Source organism: Canis lupus, chromosome 12 (assembly GCF_011100685.1).
Source record: "Canis lupus familiaris isolate Mischka breed German Shepherd chromosome 12, alternate assembly UU_Cfam_GSD_1.0, whole genome shotgun sequence".
Lineage (NCBI taxonomy): Eukaryota > Metazoa > Chordata > Mammalia > Carnivora > Canidae > Canis > Canis lupus.
The window spans coordinates 8,030,886-8,052,420 of NC_049233.1; the positions used below are offsets into that span (position 1 = coordinate 8,030,886).

The 21,535-nt window shown below is 38.3% G+C and overlaps 1 protein-coding gene across 1 annotated transcript in view; it reads left to right on the forward strand.

The window, feature by feature from the left end:
- The window catches only part of DNAH8 (dynein axonemal heavy chain 8), a 357,024-nt gene that overhangs the window by 226,482 nt on the left and 109,007 nt on the right, over positions 1 to 21,535 (forward strand). The window contains exons 63-68 of the mRNA XM_038553950.1: positions 1,810 to 1,963; positions 12,129 to 12,293; positions 13,399 to 13,625; positions 16,259 to 16,377; positions 18,792 to 18,895; positions 19,878 to 20,054. Of these exons, the coding sequence (XP_038409878.1) occupies positions 1,810 to 1,963; positions 12,129 to 12,293; positions 13,399 to 13,625; positions 16,259 to 16,377; positions 18,792 to 18,895; positions 19,878 to 20,054 (946 nt within the window). The remainder of the gene's footprint in view (positions 1 to 1,809; positions 1,964 to 12,128; positions 12,294 to 13,398; positions 13,626 to 16,258; positions 16,378 to 18,791; positions 18,896 to 19,877; positions 20,055 to 21,535) is intronic.

The window sequence follows — 21,535 nt, forward strand, 5'->3', positions numbered from 1 at the left end:
ATGAGAATTCAGTCTGATACATGCAGAGAGTGAAAACTTGCATAACACTCCATTTCCATAGTTAATTAGACTCATAGGTGTGGAATTCAGGAATGGGTTCTGAAAATGTCAGCACAGAAGACTCAGTGGAGAGAACACTTTTAAGGTAATGAGGAATATGAGTAGGGTGCATAATGAGAAGAGATGGTTAAGGGAAGAACCCCGGGGTCTCCAACATAGAGAAAGGGGACTTACTTTCAATGGAAAGTGAGAAGAAGAGGCAAGGCAGAGAGGAGGAAATGCAGAGTGGTTTCCAGAAACCAAGGAGGTAGAGAATTAGCCTGAAAGCATTGATTAGGTTAAGACATGAAAAGTGATAGCTAATAGCATGTTAACACTTTCAGTGGAGTGATGAGTACAGAGCCATGTTGCATTAAGGAAATGAAGAAGCAAAGGTGGCAAGTTACAAGCTCCACAAAGAGCTTCTCTCTGAAAGAAAGAAGTGAGAGAGGCCCTGACCTAGAGAGGGGTTGTTGGGACTGTGTCTATATATCTCAAAAGCAGTACATAACCTTCAGTTTAATAATAATAATAATAACAACAATAACCCCAAACCATGCCAAAATGGTTCTATGACTTCATTGCCTGGATGATTCAGACACTGGTCAGTCCCAACAGCCCCAGGCCAAACCACTTCTGCAGGAAGGTATGGGATATGTTACTCTCACAGGTGTACCTACATCTCAGCAAGCCATTTTACTAGTTTCTCCTTTTAACGAGTGTCTCCCTTGGGAATTATTTTGAAAGGTATGTATATTCTTTCAATGGAGTTCTTTTTACCAAAGTCTACGAGACTTTGTATTGTAGTGCCACTCAGAAGTGGGTAGAGTTTAAAATCAGCTATTTATTCACTTGAGTGCACTTAAGCTGAGTCATCTGTAATGCCCACAGCAGGCTTTACAAACAGATATCATCCTCATTTTGCAGAGGAGGAAACAGAAGCTGAGAAATGTGAAGAAACATTTCCAAAGCTGCACAGTGGGAATTTGAACGCAGATCCTTCTGGTTCCAATGCCTATGGTCTTTCCACTAGACCCTGTGGCTTACATGGAGCTCCCTATTACTTGCACTGTACAACCTCCTTCAAATGAGGGTGTCTGTGTTGTCAATCTATTCATAGGATTTATACGCAACACTTCAGAAAATGTCTGCTTTATTTCTGCACAACACATCACCTCCAGTAGCATATACATTTAGTAGAAAACAGAGTGAACACCAGGATCTTCTTGTCATAATCTGTAACTACATAATTATAACATTTCAATTATTTATAACACATTGCATAATGCATCTTCTGTAGGCTGTCTCTGTGTTTAGCCATTTACTGGGATACACAAATTACCACTATATATAATTTATTACTAATTTTATTTATAATTTATCTGCTTTCTTACCAATCCAAACTCATCCAAGTTTCAGATTAGTTTTAAATATTATGTGTATGTTCACTTGGGCAAAATGAGTTGTGGAAGACTCTCAGCTTGCAGAGAAAAGTTCATTTCTGAATTTCTAACTACTCTTTATGAGTCACTTCTGCTGAATTCCCATTTCTCACTTCTCCAGTTAAATAAAACATACTTGCTTTGAATGATAACATAGTTATTTCATTATAACCTCTTTTTTTTTTTTTTTAAAGCAGGCACTCTTACTTAATATCTCTTGGAGCAGGTGCGTGCTCTAACTACCATAGGCTATATTGTCTTTTGAAATAAATGATATATATATATATATATAATATTTTAATTTTAAGTTTCCTACCACCCTTTTTAGGTCTTATAATGTAAGTAATCTAACAGAGGACTTAAAAGGTCTGTACAAAGTTGCTGGTGCTGATGGAAAAGGTATCACCTTCATCTTTACTGACAACGAAATAAAAGATGAGGCATTTCTGGAATATCTTAACAACCTGTTATCTTCAGGAGAGGTAGGTCTCAAAAGTAGAGAAAAAGTTCATATTTTAAAAATGTAAATTATATTTAAACAGAAAAAGCAGCAACTCTTCACAAGTAAGGGCATTTGACATACATTTTTCATTTTAGAAATGATTAATGTACAAGATTTGGTAGATTTTTTGGAAAAACTACATGTGAGATTAATACTGCCCACTTCCAGATTTTTTTGTATGCTTTGTTCCATTTTAAATATGATTGCTGGTTTATTTCATCAGTCTTCAGTTTAGTCCTGTAATTTATTTTAGAAGAATCAAAGTATGTAACTAATAGTCAGTGGTATAAAAGAGATGAAAGAGTTTGGCCAGCTCTAAGTAGATGGTTGTGTCACCACTTCTGACACCATATTTATCAGCACTTCCATGATCACTCACATGCTTGGTGCTTCATTAGAAGGACTCATGGGATTCAGCAGATGGTTGTACTCATGTCTAAGATTTATCACAGCAGCACAGCAAGGATTCGCAGCCTGATCAATATAGAAAAAGACACATCAGGTGGAATCTGGAGAAATCTATGTGAGGGCTTTGTATGTTCTCACCAAAAGGGTCATACAGAATGTGCTTCCCCTCCAGCAGTGAAGTGCAGTAACTCCTGTACTGTGTTCCATCCAGGGAAGCCTGTTTGAAATTCAGAGTTCAACTGTTTTATTGGGGCTAGTCTGGTTGTCACTCCCTGCCTAGACACGGCTGCCAAAATTCCAGGCTCCCAGAAGGAAAGCAGATGTTCACTATATATCACAATGTTTGTATAAATAGTCCAGGCACAGAACAATCTTATTAGTAATGGAGGAGACATTAAAAAAACAGGTTCCCAAATGATGGGCAAGTACTAGTCCTGCAAGCGTACTCTTCTCAAAATCAGGCCCACTGGGTTAACTTTTCCCTGCACAATGGTGAGAGGACTTCTGCAGGATAATGGCATAGGGAAATCCTAAATTCACCTCCTCCCACAGAAGCAGTTTACATTACATATGGATTATTTCCTTTTTTAAAAATTTTTATTTATTTATGATAGTCACACAGAGAGAGAGAGAGGCAGAGACATAGGCAGAGGGAGAAGCAGGCTCCATGCACCGGGAGCCCGATGTGGGATTTGATCTCGGGTCTCCAGGATCGCGCCCTGGGCCAAAGGCAGGCGCCAAACTGCTGCGCCACCCAGGGATCCCTATTTCCTTTTTTTAAAATTGGAGTTCAATTTGCCAACATATAGCATAACACCCAGTGCTCATCCTATCAAGTGCCCCCCTCAGTGCAGTCACCCCCACCCTCTGCCCACCTCCCTTTCCACCACCCCAGTTCATTTCCCAGTTAGGAGTCTCTCATGTTCTGTCTCATATGGATTATTTCCCTTGGAAAAAGATCTGAAAGCTAGATAAACCACATCTCCACAACAAAGATAAAAAGACTACATCAAGATAGGTAGAAGAGGCAAAGACACAGTCTGCCAAAAACCTCACCCTCAGCATGGTGACATACAGTAGGGAGGGCTCTCACAAATGTGGAGCTTCTCCTGGAGGAGTGAGGGGTTGGTGCCTCATATCAGGAACCCCAATCCCAAGAATATACACCAGAGAGACAAGCCCCCAAAATGTCTAGCTTAGAAAACCAATGTGGACAAAAAAGAAGAAAGAAAAAAGAAAAAGAAAGAAAAGAAAGAAAAAAAGAAAACCAAGGGCCTGATATCCAATGACCCAAAGTGCTATGGAAAACTGAGATTCACTTCTAAAGGGCTCCCTTATAGTTTTACCCCAAGATACAGCCAAACAAACAAACAAACAAACCCCAACAGTTTGAAAAGTGCCTAAATTGGATTTGAAGGAGATTCATTTACTAATCTCGAAGTATCAGCTAGAGAGGCAGAGGAGAGTTGAAAGTCTCCCCAGAGATGGAGTGCCTGGTTGATGCCAGTTTTGTACTTTCTATCTACCCTGCCTGCACAGATGAGCAAGCTTAGACAAGGCACCCTCCTGCCACCTTGCTAAGGTAGGCAGGGGTGAATGAATGGTCAGTACTATCCCATATCTTCTTTAAGCTGGAAAATTTGGTGGTTTGTAGCACTCCCCTGCTCCCTGGCTGGGGCAGATGACCATGAATGTGGCCATCATCTGCTCTCTAGGTAAGGCCAGCAAGCATGTGTGTTTATGACACTCCCTCATCCCCTGGCTGGGGCTGGCAAGTTCAAGTGGTCAAAACATTCTAACACTCTGGTCTAAAGCTGGTGCACACACTCAGACAAGGCACTCACCTGCTGCAGTCCTGAGGCCCATGGATACATGCAGTTAAACATTTTCCTGCTGCCTTTCTGAAGCTAGCAAGTATGCCCCTTGTATACACTCTCCAGCTGCTGTGTTAAGGCTGGCTGGCTTGGGCAATCTACTTGGGGATGCCCCTTGATTGCCTGATGCTGGTGACCAACGGGACTGGCATTCTCAGCTCCATAGGAATGTAATGTTGGAAAGACAGTTCTTGGCAGGCCACCATATCCAGTACACTGCACAGATAGCCAACTGAAACACAACCCCAGTCTTCCTGTGAAAGGGGCCTATTTACTTAGCTTGGAGCTTCTGCCAGAAGGCTTTATGTTTCTTACACATCTAGAGACTGAAGAGATACCCAAAGGGAATGTAAGCAGGAAGATATCATCCTTCCATAAACCCTTGGCCTTGCTATAGATCAGCAAGACCTCCTGGAAAGGGCCTTATACTTTGTCTGGAGCCCCAACTTTTGCAATCTGGAGAGAACTCCTAGTCTGGAGGACAGAGGGATCATGATTATGGCCCTACAGGACTGTGTGTATTTGCATACTTTAAAAGCTTCTGCCTGAAGATCTAAATTCCAATCAACCTGAAACTAAGTATGAAAGGAGATTACTCCCCCTTGGAACACTGACTAGTCTTGATGCACCCTCAACAGCAGGGACATATCAACAGTAAATCAGGTGGTTTAGGTAACCAAAAAGTTTTGTGAGATAACCAAGAGCTAGGGCAAAGATGAATGAGAAAGTCCATCACGTACATAAGGCCACTGTTTAGAGACTGGGAAAGGTAGCTGTTTTGCCTCATAGAAATGCACAGAGTGAAACAAAACGAGGAAAGAGGGAAATATGTTCCAAATGAAAGACAAAAACCTCAGAAAAAGACCTTGATGATATAGAGATAAGTAATCTACTTGATAAAGAATTCAAAGTAACGGTCATAAAGATGCTCACTGAACTCATGAGGAGAATGGATGAACACAGAGAGAACTTTAACAAAGATATAGAAAACATAAGAAAGTACCAAATAGAGGTCACAGAGCTGAGGAATTACAATAATAACTGAAAAAATACACAGGAATGGTTAAATGGCAGATTGGAAGAAGCAGAAGAGATCAGCAAACTGGAAGACAAAGCAGTGCAGATCAGACAGAGCAGCAAAAAGAAAATAAATGTAATGAAGATAACTTAAGGGACATATGAGACATATGATGTTGATCAAGTGGAACAAAATTTGCATTATAGGGGCCCAAAAGGAGAAGAGAGAGAAAAGGGGGCAGAAGACTTATTTGAGGAAATAATGGCTGAAAATTTCCCTAACATGGGGAAAAAAAATAGACATCCAGGGCCAGGAAGCCCAGGGTTCCAAATAAGATGAACCCAAAGATATTCACATCAAGGCACATTATAATTAAAATGTCAAAGGTTAAAGATAAGAGGAAAATCTTTTTTTTCTACTTTTTTTTATTGGAGTTCAATTTGCCAACATATAACACCCAGTGCTCATCCCATCAAGTGCCCCCCTCAGTGCCCATCACCGAGTCACCCCTACCCCCTGCCCACCTCCCTTTCTACCACCCCTTGTTCGTTTCCCAGAGTTAGGAGTCTCTCGTGTTCTGTCTCCCTTTCCGATATTTCCCACTCATTTTTTCTCCTTTCCCCTTTATTCCCTTTCACTATTTTTCATATTCCCCAAATGAATCAGACCATATAATGTTTGTCCTTCTCTGATTGACTTATTTCACTCAGCATAATACCCTCCAGTTCCATCCATGTTGAAGCAAATGGTGGGTATTTGTCGTTTCTTATGGCTGAGTAATATTCCATTGTATACATATACCACATCTTCTTTATCCATTCATCTTTCGATGGACACTGAGGCTCCTTCCACAGTTTCGCTATTGTGGACATTGCTGCTATAAACATCAGGGTGCAGGTGTCCTGGGGTTTCACTGCATCTGTATCTTTGGGGTAAATCCCCAGCAGTGCAATTGCTGGGTTGTAGGGCAGGTCTATTTTTAACTCTTTGAGGAACCTCCACACAGTTTTCCAGAGTGGCTGCACTAGTTCACATTCCCACCAACAGTGCAAGAGGGTTCCCCTTTCTCCACATTCTCTCCAACATTTGTGGTTTCCTGCTGTGTTAATTTTCCCCATTCTCACTGGTATGAGGTGGTATCTCATTGTGATTTTGATTTGTATTTCCCTGATGGCAAATGAGGCGGAGCATTTTCTCATGTGCTTGTTGGCCATGTCTATGTCTTCCTCTGTGAGATTTCTGTTCATGTCTTTTGCCCATTTCATGATTGGATTGTTTGTTTCTTTGCTGTTGAGTTTAATAAGCTCTTTATAGATCTTGGATACCAGTTCTTTATCTGATACATCATTTGCAAATATTTTCTCCCATTCTGTAGGTTGTCTTTTAGTTTTGTGGACTGTTTCTTTTGCTGTGCAAAAGCTTCTTATCTTGATGAAGTCCCAATAGTTAATTTTTGCTTTTGTTTCTCTTGCCTTCATGGATGTATCTTGCAAGAAGTTGCTGTGGCCAAGTTCAAAAAGGGTGTTGCCTGTGTTCTAAAAGGAAAATCTTAAAAGCAACAAGAGAAAAAACAAACTGTTACATATAAGGGAACCCTCCATTAAGTTATCAGCAAATTTACCAGCAGAAACTTTGCAGGCCAGAAGTAAGTGGCAAAGTGGCACTTTATTCAAAGTGCTAAAAGGAAAAAAAAAAACTTCCAACCAAGAATACTCTACACAGCAAGGTTACTATTCAGAATTGAAAGAGAGAAATATTTTTTCAGGTTAGAAGTTGAAGGAGTTCATCTCTACCAGACCAACTTTACAAGAAATAGTAAAGAGACTTCTTTAAGCTGAAAAGAAATGGCACTAATTAGTAGCAAGAAAGCATACAAAACATAAAAATATCACTGGAAAAGCTAAATATATAGTGAAGGGAATAAGTTAATCACTTATGAAACTACTATGAAGGTAGTAAAGGTAAAGGTGATAAATAACTAAAACTATAATAATCAGTTAAGGGATATAGAAAGATGTAAAATGTGACATCAAAGACATAAAACATGAGGGAAGGTAGTAAAACTAGCATTTTAGGAATGTGTTCAAATTTAAGTTTCTATCAAATTAAAACAGACTAATATATAATATATATTATTTATATATATATATAAAATAATGTGAACCTCATAGTAACAACAGAGCAAAAACTTACAGTAAACACTCAAAAGAAAATGAGCAAGGAACCTAAACATAATCAGCCAGAAGGGATGAGAAAAAGAGAAGAAGAAAAGAACCAAGGGGAACTATGGAAACAGAAAACAAAATGGCAATCCGTAGATACCTGTCAAAAGCTAGTTTGAATGTAAGTGGAATAAATTATCTAATCCAAGACATAGAGTGGCTGAATGGATTAAAAAAAAAAGACCCATCTATGTGCTGCTGCCTACAGGAGACCCACTTCAGAAGTAAGGACACAGATTGAAAATGAAGAGATGGAAAAAGATATTCAATGCAAATGGAAATGAAAAGAAACCTGGTATAGCTATATTTAGATCAGATAGAATAGATTTTATTAATTTTTTTAAAAGCACTCATTCATTCATTCATTCATTCATTCAATTGAGACACACAGAGAGAGGCAGAGGGAGAAGCAGGCTCCCCATAGGGAGCCTGATGTGGGACTCGATCCCAGGACTCCCAGGATCATGACCTGAGCCAAAAGCAGATGCTCGGCCACTGAGCCACCCAGGTGCCCCTGAGAGAATAGATTTTAAAACAAAGACAATAACAAAAGATAAAGAGGGTATTACATAATGATAAAAAGTCAATCCAGTAAGAAGATATAACATCTATAAATGTATATGAACCAAACATAGGAGCACCAAAATATATAAAACAAATATCAACAGATCTAGAAGTAGAAATTGACAGCAGTGCAATAATAGTAAGGGACTTTAACACCCTACTTACATCAGTGGATGGATTATTAAAATAGAAAATCAGTAAGGAAATATCAGCCTTAAATGATATGCTAGACCATAGCATAATGGTTTTATAATGGTGGATTTAATACATATAGGACATTCCATCCCCAACAGCAGAACACACACTCTTCTCAAGCACACATGGAACATTCTCCAGGATACATCACATGTTAGGCCACAAAACAAGTCTTAATAAATTCAAGAAGATTGAAATCATATTAAGCACCTTTTTAGAACACAATTGTATGACACTAGAAATCAATTATAAGAGGAAAACTGGAAAGACTACAAATAAATGGAGACTACAAATAAACAGCATGTTACTGAATAATTACTGGATCATAGAAGAAATGAAAGGAGAAATTCAAAAAATACCTAGAGACAAATGAAAACAAATGTATAACATACCAAAACTTATGCCATGCAGCAAAAGTTGCTTTTAGAGGGAAGTTCATAGCAATATAGGCCTACCTCAAGAAATAAAAGAAATCTCACATAGACAATTTAACTTTACACCTACAGGAACTAGAAAATGAAACAAAAAGCCCAAAGTTAGTGGAAATAAGGAAACAATAAAGATCAGACTGGAAATAGAGACTAAGAAGACAATAGAAAAGATCAATGAAACTAAGAGCTGGTTCTTTGAACCAATAGGCAAAATGGACAAAACCTTTAGCTAGACTAAACAAGAAATAAAGAGGACTCAAAGAAAATCAGAAATGAAAGAGGGGAAGTTATAATTGATATGAAATAAATACAAGGGATCATGAGAGACTACTACAAACAATTATATATCAACAAATTGGGCAACCTAGAAGAAATGGATACATTTCTAGACACTTATGATATTCCCAGACCAAATCATGAAGAAATAGGAAATCCGAATAGATTACTAGGAAGGATGTTGAATCAGTAATCAAAAACCTACCAACAAACATCCAGGCCCAGAGGCTTTACCAGCCAATTCCACCAAACATTGAAGGAAGAGTTAGTCCTAATTCTTCTCAAACTCTTCTAAAAAGTTGAAGAGGAGGAACACTTACAAACTCATTCTACAAGGACAGACTTACCCTGATACCAAAGCCAGAAAAAGACACCACAAGAAAAGAAAATTACAGGCTAATGTCCCTGATGAACACAGATGCAAAAATCCTCAATAAAATAACAAACTGAATTCAACAATACAGCAAAAGGATTATACACCATGATCAAGTGGGATTTACTCAAGGGATGCGAGGATGGTTCAATATTCACATCAATCAACATAATACATCACATTAACAAAATGAAAGACAATCATATCATCACAACAGATGCATAAAAAACATTTGACAAAATTCAACATCTATTTTATGATTAAAACTTGCAACAATGTGGAATGGACCTCAAAATAATAAAGACCGTATATGATAAACTCACAGATAATATCATACTTAACAAGAAGTTTTTTCTTAGGCAAGATAAAAAAATAAAAAGCATCCAAATTGGAAAGAAAGAAGCAAAATTGTATTTATACATGACATGATATTATATAGAGAAAACCCTAAATGCTCCACCAAAAAACTGTTAGAATACACCAGTTCAGTTTCAGGATACAAGAATCATACATGCAGAAATTGATTGCATTTGCTCTAATAATGAGCTATCAGAAAGAGAAATCAAGAAAACAATGGCATTTACAATTACATAAAAAAAGAATAAAGTACTTAGGAATAAATTTAATCAAAGAGGTGAAAGACCTGTGGACTGAAAACTGTAAAACATTGTTGAAAGAAATGAGGAAGACACAAATACATGGAAAGATATTTTTTCTCATGGACTGGAAAAATTAATATTGTTAAAATGTCCATAATGTCCAAAGCCATCTACAAATGCAATGCAATAGTTATCAAAATTCCAATGGCATTTTATATAGATATAGAACGAAGGATTCTAAAACTTCTGTGGAAACACAAAAGACCTTGAATAGCCAATATTGAGAAAAAAGAACAAAAATGGAAATACCATGATCTCTGGTTATAAACTGTACTGCAAAGCTATAGTGATCAAAACAGTGTGGTATTGCTATAAAAATAGGCACAGAGATCAACAGAACAGAATAGAGGGCTCAGAAAAAAACCCCACACATATATGATCAACTTATGACAAAGGAGCCATGAATATACAATGGGGAAAGGACAATCTCTTCAATAAATGGTGTTGGGAAAACTGGACGGCCACATGCAGAAGCAGGAAACTGTACCACTACCTTCCACTGTGCATAAAAATTAATTAATAATGGATTAAAGATTTGAATGTGAGACCTGAAACTATAAAACTCCTAGAAGAAAATGTAAGTGGTAAGCTTCCCAACATTGTTCTTAGCAATGTTTTTATGAATTTGACTCTAAAAGCAAGGGAAACTAATGGAAAAATAAACAAATGGGATGATATTAAACGAAAATGCTTCTGCACAATGAAGAAAACCATCAACAAAATTAAATGGCAACCTACCGAATGGGGGAAGATATTTGCAAGTTGTATATCTGATAAGAGGCTAATATTCAAAATATATAAAGAATTCCTACAACTCAATAAAAAAAAACCCAAATAATCATCTAGGCAAATGATCTGAATATATATTTTTTCCAAAGAAGACATACAGACGGCTAACAAGCATATGAAAAAATGCTCAGCACCATTAATTGTTAGAGAAATGCAAATCAAAGCCACTACAAAATAGCACCTCACACCTGCCAGAACGGCTGTTATGAAAAAGATGAGAAATAGCAAGTTTGGATAAGGATGTGGCAAAAAGGGAACCCTCATGTACTGTTAGTGAGAATTCAAACTGGTGTGGCCACTTGAAAAACAGTATGGAGGATCCTCAAAAAATTAAAAATAGTGATCCAGCAATTCCACTACTGGGTATCTATCTGAAGAAAATGAAAACACTATTTCAAATAGATATATGCACCTTTTGCTCATGGCAGCAGTATTTACACTAGCCACAACATGGAAATAACTGAAGTGTCTATCAGTGGATGAATTGATAAAGAAAATGTGGTATATATGTACACACACACATACACACACACACACACCCCGGAAATACTACTCAGCCACAACAAAGAATGTTATCTTGACATTCATGAGCTTGGGTGGACCTTGAGAGTTGTAAACTAAGTGAAATAAATCAGGCAGAGAGGGACAAATAATGCATGATTTTGCTTATATGAAATATCTAAAAAACAAACTCAGACTTAAAGATACAAAAAACAGATTGGTGATTGACAGAGGAGGGTGGATATATCAGGGTGAGAATGGGGGAGATGGGTGAAGTTGATCAAGAAGTACAAACTTCCAGTCGTAAAATAAAGAAGTCATGGGGATATAATGTACAGCATGGGGAAAGTAGTCAAAAATATTGTGTAACTTTGTATGATGACAGATGGTAGCTAGATTTATTGTGGTAATCATTACTCAATATATACAAATGCTGAATCACCTCAAACTAATATAATATTGTGTATCAATTATACCTGAATATAAAAATACACATAGTAAAAAATTACCTCACAGCCATAATTGAGACTGACTATGAATTAGAGAACAGAGGGCATCACTGGACGTTCTAAAGATATTATAGGAATGGTGGAGAGATACTTTTTTGGTGATAGCTATTTGAGTAAGGGGAAACAAAATTTCCTCCTGATTAAACTGCTCAATAAAAAGTTGTATTTTTGGTAATCTCCAGCAAATGAGGGATTTTGACTGTGGAGATGCAGAAAGAAAATATGAAAAGAAGATGACATGTGGGTGAAAAAAGGGACTAGACTTTGACTGAATTGATGTGGGGAATTTGTAAAATACACAACACTTTCTTGTCTGTTTCTCAAAGATCTCCAATCTGTTTGCACGAGATGAGATGGATGAAATCACCCAAGGCCTAATACCAGTGATGAAAAAGGAACTGCCTCGCCACCCTCCTACCTTTGATAATCTGTATGAGTACTTCATTTCAAGATCAAGGAGGAACTTGCATGTTGTTCTCTGCTTTTCTCCAGTGAGTTGTTACTTTATATTTATGTGGGAGGAGTTACTTATGGAAATGTACTTAATAGTTTACTTTCTCTGATGAGATGATTTGCTCAGAAACTAACATTTGTTATACTGAATTGAAATTCACACTTTACTATCACCAATCTCCACTGGAAGGCAATCTCACACCAAAGAGTGATAATTTAAAATATTCATTTTATTAGAAATTATTGCATAGCCTACAACTTCCATTAATTGCCTGAGGATATAGATTATTTGAATTTGATGAATTTGGTTATGTAATCTTGTCCAGCTCTTCCTCCAGCATAGACATACCATCTAGAATGTCCCTGATATAGGTTTGAATATCCCTAGCTCACTGTATTGTCCAGTATAGTAGCTATTAGATACATATGGCCATTTAAATCTTGATTAGTTAAAAATTAAGTAAAGATAAAAATCAGTTCCATTTCAAATGCTCAGTAGCTACATGTTACTTGGGGCCACCATTCTGGGCAGCATATATTTAGAGCGTTTCCACAATCATAATTATATCAGGCAGCTCTGCTCTGCGAGTGTCACTAACTTAGCAAGCCAACCTACTTAATTTTTAGATAGTCTGATTCCCAGAGAGGTCTTCTATGGAATGAATTGAATTTTGTCTATTTTTGCCTCCATGATTCTGTTTCTCCCTTGTAAAGTGAACCCAATCCCTCCCTGCTCCCCATATAGCTCCTTAGATATTTAGAGAAAGTTTTTGCAGATCCTCTAACTTGTTTCCTTGGTAGACCAAACATCTCCCACCGCTTTTGCCATTCTCACTTGTCCTAGTGTCCAGGCCTTTCACTGTCCTGGTCATCTCTCTCACAAAGAGTTCTAGTTTATCACTTTCTTCTTAAAGGTAGCTCATAGAACCCAGCCCAGTAATGCAGATGTAGCCTTAGGGTAGAGAAAAATATGGAAATACTCCCTCCCTTCCTCTGAACATTTAATTTATATATTAATGCACCCCAAGATTTTTTTAAAATTGTGATGTCACACTGTTGGCTCAGAATGCCTAAGCCTCTCTCTAGCCATTTTATTATAATCTCTCTGTGTGTCTGACGAATTTCTGACCTTACTGTCAACAGGTTGGTGAGAAGTTCCGGGCCCGTTCTTTGAAATTTCCTGGCTTGATATCAGGTTGCACCATGGACTGGTTTAGTCGCTGGCCAAAGGAGGCTTTGATTGCTGTGGCCTCCTATTTCCTTTCAGGCTATAGTATTGTCTGCTCCAGTGACACTAAAAGACATGTTGTAGAAACAATGGGCCTCTTCCATGATATGGTTTCCGAGAGCTGTGAAAATTATTTCCAAAGGTGAGTGACTGTACGGGACCATGGTGGCTGCAGCCTCACGCAGTTCATCTCAGAGAGGAATTCGGTGCCGCAGCCATATCAATTGAGGACAGAGTCCCTGCTGCACTTAGATTTTTTTTTTTTTGCTTTGATTTTCTGGCGGTTATGTATTGAAATAATGATAAATCAATGAGACTTCAGGATTAACTAGTATCCGTACTTAAGTGCCTCTTTCTCTTCCAGGCCTCAAAGTAACAGATGCTTAATGAGTCACTTTATATCATTTGCTTGGTTTTCTTTTGGAGAAAAAAGAAAAGTTCACCATTGCCTTATGTTAGGGAATTTAGGTTTTGCATTTGCATCTCTTGGTATTACCAATGTTTTCATGCCAAATAATTTTAATTGACTCTAGGAAAGTCCATTGGCTAAAAGTAGCAATGGTGTTTACATGTGAAAGCTATTGTCAACAGTTCAAAACTACAACTTCTTCCCTTCCCAAAGCAGGATACTCTTTGTGTACATTTGATAGATGTGAATAAAGGTGGGTCAACATGATCTTTGGGCTGCTGGGGATGCTCAACCTGCCAGAAAGAATTTTCCTACGTAGAGGGTCTGGGTAACATTTTCATGGATTTTCCAGAGGGTTCCTATCTCACAAAGCTATGTTTATCCTGGACCCTTTTCTTTACTTAAAACTATCCCCAGGACTCCCCTTGCTTTTAAAAAAGATTTTATTTGAGAGACAGAAAGAAAGAGAGAGAGCGAGAGCAAGTGCACACAAGCAGGGGGGAAAGGGTAAAGGGAGAGGGAGAAGTAGGCTCCCCACTGAGCAGGGAAACAGATGTGGGGCTCCATCCTAGAACCCTGAGATCATGACCTGAACTGAAGGCAGACGCTTAACTGACTGAGCCACCCAGGTGCCCCAGGAACCCCCTCTTTTTAAAAAATATTTTATTTAAATTCAGTTTGCCAAATATAGTATGATACCCAATGCTAATCCCATCAAGTGCCCTCCTTACTGCCTATATCACCCAGTCACCCCATATTTCCATCCACCTCCCCTTCTGCAACCCTTTGTGTTTTTTTCCCCAAAGTTAGGAGTCCCTAGTGTTTTGTCTTCCTCTCTAATTTTTCCCCACTCAGTTTCCCTCCTTTCCTTTATAGTCCCTTTTACTATTTCTTATATTCCACATATGAATGAAACTATATGATAATTGTTTTTCTCTGATTGACTTATTTCACTCAGCATAATACCCTCCAGGTCCATCCACGTCAAAGCAAATGGTAGGTATTCGTCCTTTCTGATGGCTGAGTAATATTCCATTGTATATATATATACACCACATCTTCTTTATCCATTCATCTGTTGAAGGACATCGTGCCTCCCTCCACAGTTTGGCTATTGTGGACATTGCTGCTATAAACATTGGGGTGCAGGTGTCCCGTCATTTCAATATATATGTATCTTTGGCGTAAATATCCAGTAGTGCTATTGCTGGGTCATAGGGTACCTCTATTTTCAACTTCTTGAGGAATTTCCATAGTGTTTTCCAGAGTGGCTGCACCAGCTCGCATTCCCACCAACAGTGCTAGAGAGTTCCCATTTCTCCATATCCTCACCAACATTTGTTGGAAGGAACCCCCTCTAAGATAAAGTTCTAGATAACCTTCCAAATCCTCTTGGTGGATCCAAGTGTATTAATTCTTATGGTTAGCAAGATTTTCCTTCCATTTAATTTGAACTCCTTCTGTCACTGTCACCTGTGGAAAGTTTTACCTTCTCTTTGCTACAAAAACCTGTGTCTCTATTTTAGGAAAATTTGGTGTGTTTTCCAAAATGTTCATATCCTCTTCGGTTGTAGAATTTTATTCTGAATGTGATACTTATTAAATGCTTAAGTGCTAGTCATATGTGTGCCTGAGTCCTTAAAATTTTTTTAATGTTAAAAATTTCCAGAACTCCAAAAGTGAAAAATTAATTAAAAGGTAAAATGATTTTATAGTATGTGAGGAGCTCTTCTTTGACTTGAGTTTCTCCTGAATAAAATAATTCTTTTTATTTAATTCTACTGTTAAATAGAATTGCTGTACTAAATAAAGCCTTAGTGAATTGAATGTGCAAATCAAGTATGGCTGACTTCATTTCTAGATCTGGTGAATTGGAGGGTGAGACTGGCTTTCACTTTTGTAAGCCCACCCAGCTGGTTTATAGCCGTGAAGAAGTGTATTTCATTCAAATATCAGTTGAATGAAAGCAGATCACAGCACAAATTCATTTTGACCACTTATCCCTAATATTTGTACAGAACCTTAAAGGTTACAAAGTGTGTGTGTGTAAATATATATGTATATATTTATTATATATATTTTCACAAAATGCTGGCAGGTGTAGGGCAGTAATTCCTTTCTTAGTTTTCCATATGAGGAAGCAGAAGCCCAAGGCGGGGTAAGGGTCGAGTCAAAGACCCCTTAAGGGTCAATACACCAGCTATGTAGTGTCCTTTCCATCTGACTTCTAGGGAAACCATTCACCATTCCTGCCTTCCTGCTAGGGAATCACCCTTCAGAATTACACTGATTCCACAGCATAGGATGCCTTATAGGAATACATCAGAATGATAGAGATGAAGATCATTTCTATGTTCTACTTTCAGATACCGCCGAAGAGCACACGTGACTCCCAAGTCTTATCTCTCATTTATCAATGGTTATAAAAACATTTATACTGAAAAGGTGAAACATATCAATGAACAAGCTGAACGTATGAATATTGGTAAGCAGAATGGAATCTTTTAAGGGCTTTTTGATAGGAATTCCTATATGTATGTATATACATATCCACTGATGGATACTGTGTTTGAAAGAAAAATGCTGCCTTTACCATTAGTAATAGGTTATTTTGAGGGATGTTATTAGGGCCTTTTACCTGTTAAGAAGCTTCCAGGCAGGGGCACCTAGGTGGGTCAGTTAGTTAAACATCTGCCTTCATATCAGGTCATGATCTCGGGATGCTGGGATTGAGCCTCGTATTGGGCTCCATGCTTAGCGGGGAGTCTGCTTCTCCCTTTGCCCCTCTCCCTCTCTCTTTGCCCCTACCCCCTGCTCCTACTCTTAGTCTCAAAGTCCAAATAAAATATTTTTAAAAAGAAGAAAATTCTGGACAGAAGAAAATCTGCGGAGGTAGCCTGTTTTCTCTCTCAAACCATTTTCTGCCTGCCCCTGAACTGTAGTCCATGCTGTTGGGCCAGGAGTCCCCATAGTCACTGAGCTGCTGCCTGCAGGTGGAGAAAAGCCAGCTCTTGGGAACTGACCTCCGTTTCAGTTTTTGGCCTCATTACACTTTGCGTTGACTTGCATGAGTCATGCATTGTTAATGCTTCTCAAATTTCTAACAAAGGAAAAGGAAAAATAAGTAAAAACAAAAGAGGTAATTTGCCTGAACAATGGCTTTCTGTGTCCAGTACATGTAATATTAGCAGAGAAAGTACAAATCGGAACAAATCATACATCCAGAAAGCATTTGGCCCAAACAGTCCAAAAAGAAGTGCAAAGATTTTCCCCCCTCACTTTGTCTGCAAAAAAATGTGATCTCAGAGCATAACAGAGTTCCAAGGTCTGTGCAGTTATAGTGGTGGAAACACTGTGAAAGAAACCATCCTCTGTTTTTCTCATGGCTTACCTTCTTGTAACTTTGCATGGGATGCTCTGTGATCAGTGGTGGGCTGGAGCTACTTGTACTGGCTCTCGAGTTGATTTTTAATTTGTAGGAATTTTATGACCTGGTTGTTAAACACATCCTTCATTCAGAATTAAATCAGAGGGGATCCTGGCTGGGGTGGCTCAGCGGTTTGGCACCTGCCTTTGGCCCGGGGCGTGATCCTGGGGACCCAGGATCGAGTCCCACGTCGGGCTCCCTGCATGGAGCCTACTACTCCCTCTGCCTGTGTCTCTGCTTGCCTCTCTCTCTCTCTTTCTCTCTCTGTGTCTTTCATGAATGAATGAATAAATAAATAAATAAATAAAATCTGTTTAAAAAATTAAATCAGGGGAGGAGGGCGGGGGGTGGGAGTGAATGGGTGACGGGCACTGGGTGTTATTCTGTATGTTAGTAAATTGAACACCAATAAAAAAAAATAAATAAATAAATAAAAAAAATAAAAAATTAAATCAGATAAAGTCACAAATAAGTCCTATTTGAAAAAGGTAAGAATACTCAGAATTCATCACATCTTAGTTATTTTTACTCTATCTTACTGCTATTAATGTTCTTGAGCTTATTTATTTCATTCTATCAGTATGGTAGACATATAAAGGTGTGCTACTGGGAGTCTCTTGGTAACTTCAAATCAACCATGGTGGGAGTACTCATACCATGAAAATTGGAAAACATGCAAATGAGCGTCCCCTCTCTCCCCCAAGAGACTTGGATGCTAAACATTTACCAACACACCACTGTCTAGAACTGAGTTGGAATGTGAGAAAATCCAGTTAATCATTTATTGTGCTGTATGGCATTGAAAGTCACAGAAGTCAGCTGCATGGGTTTTAGCAGCTGTTTTCATTTTCACAGCAAAGAGAACCACAAAACTATTAATGTATTATCTGTCTCATTTGTCACAGCTGCAGTATGATTCAAAGGCAAAAAAAATGATATTTACATCATTAAAAATGATGTTTGCAAAGCCAAGGAGAGCAAATAAGTTTCCTAAGTTAATCTTACTCAGTCTGACATGGTGACTTTCCCTTAAAGTTAGCTAGATAAGGGGCTCCTGGGTGGCTCAGTGGGTTAAGTGGCTGCCTTTAGCTCAGGTCATGATCCCAGGGTCCTGAGACTGAGCCCAGTGTTGAGCTCTCTGCTCAGTGGGGAGCCTGCTTCTCCATCGGCCCTTCCTCACCACTTGAGCTCTCTCTCTAGCTCTCTCCCTCTCTCTCTCAAATAAATAAATAAAATCTTAAAAATAAAAAATTTAGATAGATGGTGTTCTTCACTCGCTGCCAAAACTCTCAGAGATATGATCAGTATTGATGCTCCTAATATCTATGTATTTGCCCATAAATAATAATTATCTTGTGTTTGTTACAATACTGGTACAAATACTGGCCTTATAAGTAGCAGACATTGAGCAAATATTTGATGTACGGATGTTCATATACTAAGCAAAAGTGTATGTGTGTGTATTTGTAAAGGTCTTGATAAGCTTATGGAGGCAAGCGAATCTGTTGCTAAGCTGTCTCAGGATCTTGCAATAAAGGAGAAGGAATTGGCAGTGGCTTCCATAAAAGCAGATGAAGTGAGTTGGCCTTTACCGTATAACTAGTGGCAAGGAATATTATTCCATATTTTAAAAAGCTAAAAATGTTATTAAAAATAAATAATACAGGAACTCATAGACTATTTCTAGTGAAACAATGTTTTACAAAGACTGTTAGGTATTTTTGTTTAACTTATACTGAGATGCACCTAAGTTATTTTATCCTCTGTGTGGTCTAAGACTATTCTTTCTCCTCTAGGGCTGTTTCCTTTGTTCTCTTTCATCTATTTACGGAATCTTTGCCTCTCTATGAGTTATATCTGGTCTTCTCTTTAAGATCCCTGAATGCTCTAGGTTTCTAGAATGATCCAAGTCTCATCTGAAGTTTGTGTCAAGGAGGGAAAAAACTAAGAGAAATTGTTGGTGGGGAAAAAAAAAGATACTCTTCCCAAGTTGATAGAGCTGTATGTGTGCTGCTCCTTTATCTGTGACCCTACCACTCTGTGACTGCTTTCAGCTTCACCTTGCTGAGCCAGTTAAGAATGGATACTTAAATTCTGACCCTTAGCTGGTTACTGAAATGAGAAAGATAGCATCAGAGAGGTCTTAGCTTAGTCCGAGCATATGGTAGGCACCCAACAAACACGGCCTGCTTTATTTTTATTACGTGGGCATTATTATGGTTTCTGAACATATTCCACTACACATGCTTGAATTGTGTTAATTTTCTAGAAATTACATCAAGTGGAAATACCATTTTCCTAAAAGCTTAACATGTTTACTTATTTACTCTGTATATATAAATATAATATATGTATTTGTAAGTCTTAGGAAAGCTCAGGACATAGAAGACTGCAAGGAACTGCTTAAGGAGTTCCTTTAATATTCCTGAAAACATAGAATGGGGAATATATATAAAATACATATTTGTGTTTTATATCATATTGTATAAATAGTCTCTCACTGATCAAATCTATGAATTTTGCTCAAAAGGTTTACCTGTTTTCCCTCAAATTCATAGGTATTGGCAGAAGTCACAGTAAGCGCTCAGGCATCAGCCAAAGTGAAAAACGAAGTACAGGAGGTAAAAGACAAAGCCCAAAAAATTGTGGATGAGATCGATAGTGAAAAAGTAAAGGCTGAGACCAAACTGGAAGCAGCTAAACCGGCCCTGGAAGAGGCTGAGGCAGCCCTGAATGTGAGCAAGCGCTGTTACCACTCTCAGCCCAAGTCCCAGCCTGCTTCAGGTTTCATTCTGTGAAATTCACTGGGAATTTCTAGAATCTGAAAACTGAATTGAATTCGAATGTGATTTATAATCTCTATGACTGAAGACAAATGTTTCTGTTGATTCAATATTCTAATTCTTTAAATCTTCAGTTCTTGTAACTTATTAGTTTCGTTCCATAAATCAGCCTTCCATGAGATCTGAGAACTAATGCGAGTGATTAATGGCCTTAACAACAGCCTAAGGGATTCAGATGATACAGAGAACCTCCCCAGTTCCTTCAAAGCATCCCCTCCAGATTACATTATGTGCCCTTTAAAAAAATCTCCTTGTGGGTTCTGAGGGCTCTTAGGATAAGGTCCACATCTGGGAGGCAACTTACAGTTGCCTCTCGAGACTACCACTTCTTAAATAGATGATCTGGAGTAAATTTACTTAACTTTTTTGGGTCTTCACAGGGATTATAATTCCTCATCGATCCTTGGAGGATCAATGTAGGCATTAAAAGTAATGAATACAGTTTGCTGGGCACATAGAGGGTACTCAGCAAATATCAGGGCCACTGTTGCTACTGATAACTGGGTTCCTGTCTACCCCTGGAGCCCTTCTGTCATTCTGTATCTACACACAGTGTGGTCCAGCCATGCAGAAACACCCATAGGCTTCTGGAAGAAGCATGGTCTGTTTAAACGTGTCTCTTCGTCTGCCAGGAATGCTTTTCCTGACTTTTATTGCCTAATAAGAGTCATTCTCTTATTTAGAAGGCTCATGCCTTCCAGAAAGTTTTTGGGTCTTTGGCTCTCCTTTGTTTTTCCTGTCATTCCTCTGCTTCTACCATGATGACAATTCTAATTCAGGTTGATTGTGCTTTCTTTCTCTTCCTTGGAAGATTATGAAGATGGGGCTATTTTTTCTTTATTCTTTTAAGTGAGAGAATGCCTATGTTTGTTGAATGAATAGATTTATGATAATCATTTAATAAAATCATGACAATCATTAGGACACATTCTCCACCCCCACTCCCTTTACGAATCCTACAGTAACATACAATAACATACAAGAAAGAGAAATCACCGAATGAACAAGTGTTAGGAGATTTTATTGATTATGTTATGTTCCAATCCTTCTTGCCTTGAATATCAGCTAACATCTTATTCCAAACCCGGCTCACAGGTAGAAACTTTGAAAACTATCTTTTGTGAGCCATAAGCTATAAAAACTTCTCTTTTCTCCTTTGAATTTCTCCCCCTTCCATAGATAGGGCAGCCTTTAAAATGAACACCAAAGTTGAGGTTTTGATATTCAGAGACTTGCTCCTCTTTTCATATCCACACATAGAGTATGTGCTTTGAAGATGCAAGTTATCTGAATGTTACCCATCAATGAGGCTTGTTGCCAACAGAGGTCTGGAGTGTGGGCAATACATGGTACTGATATTCTACAGCAATTAG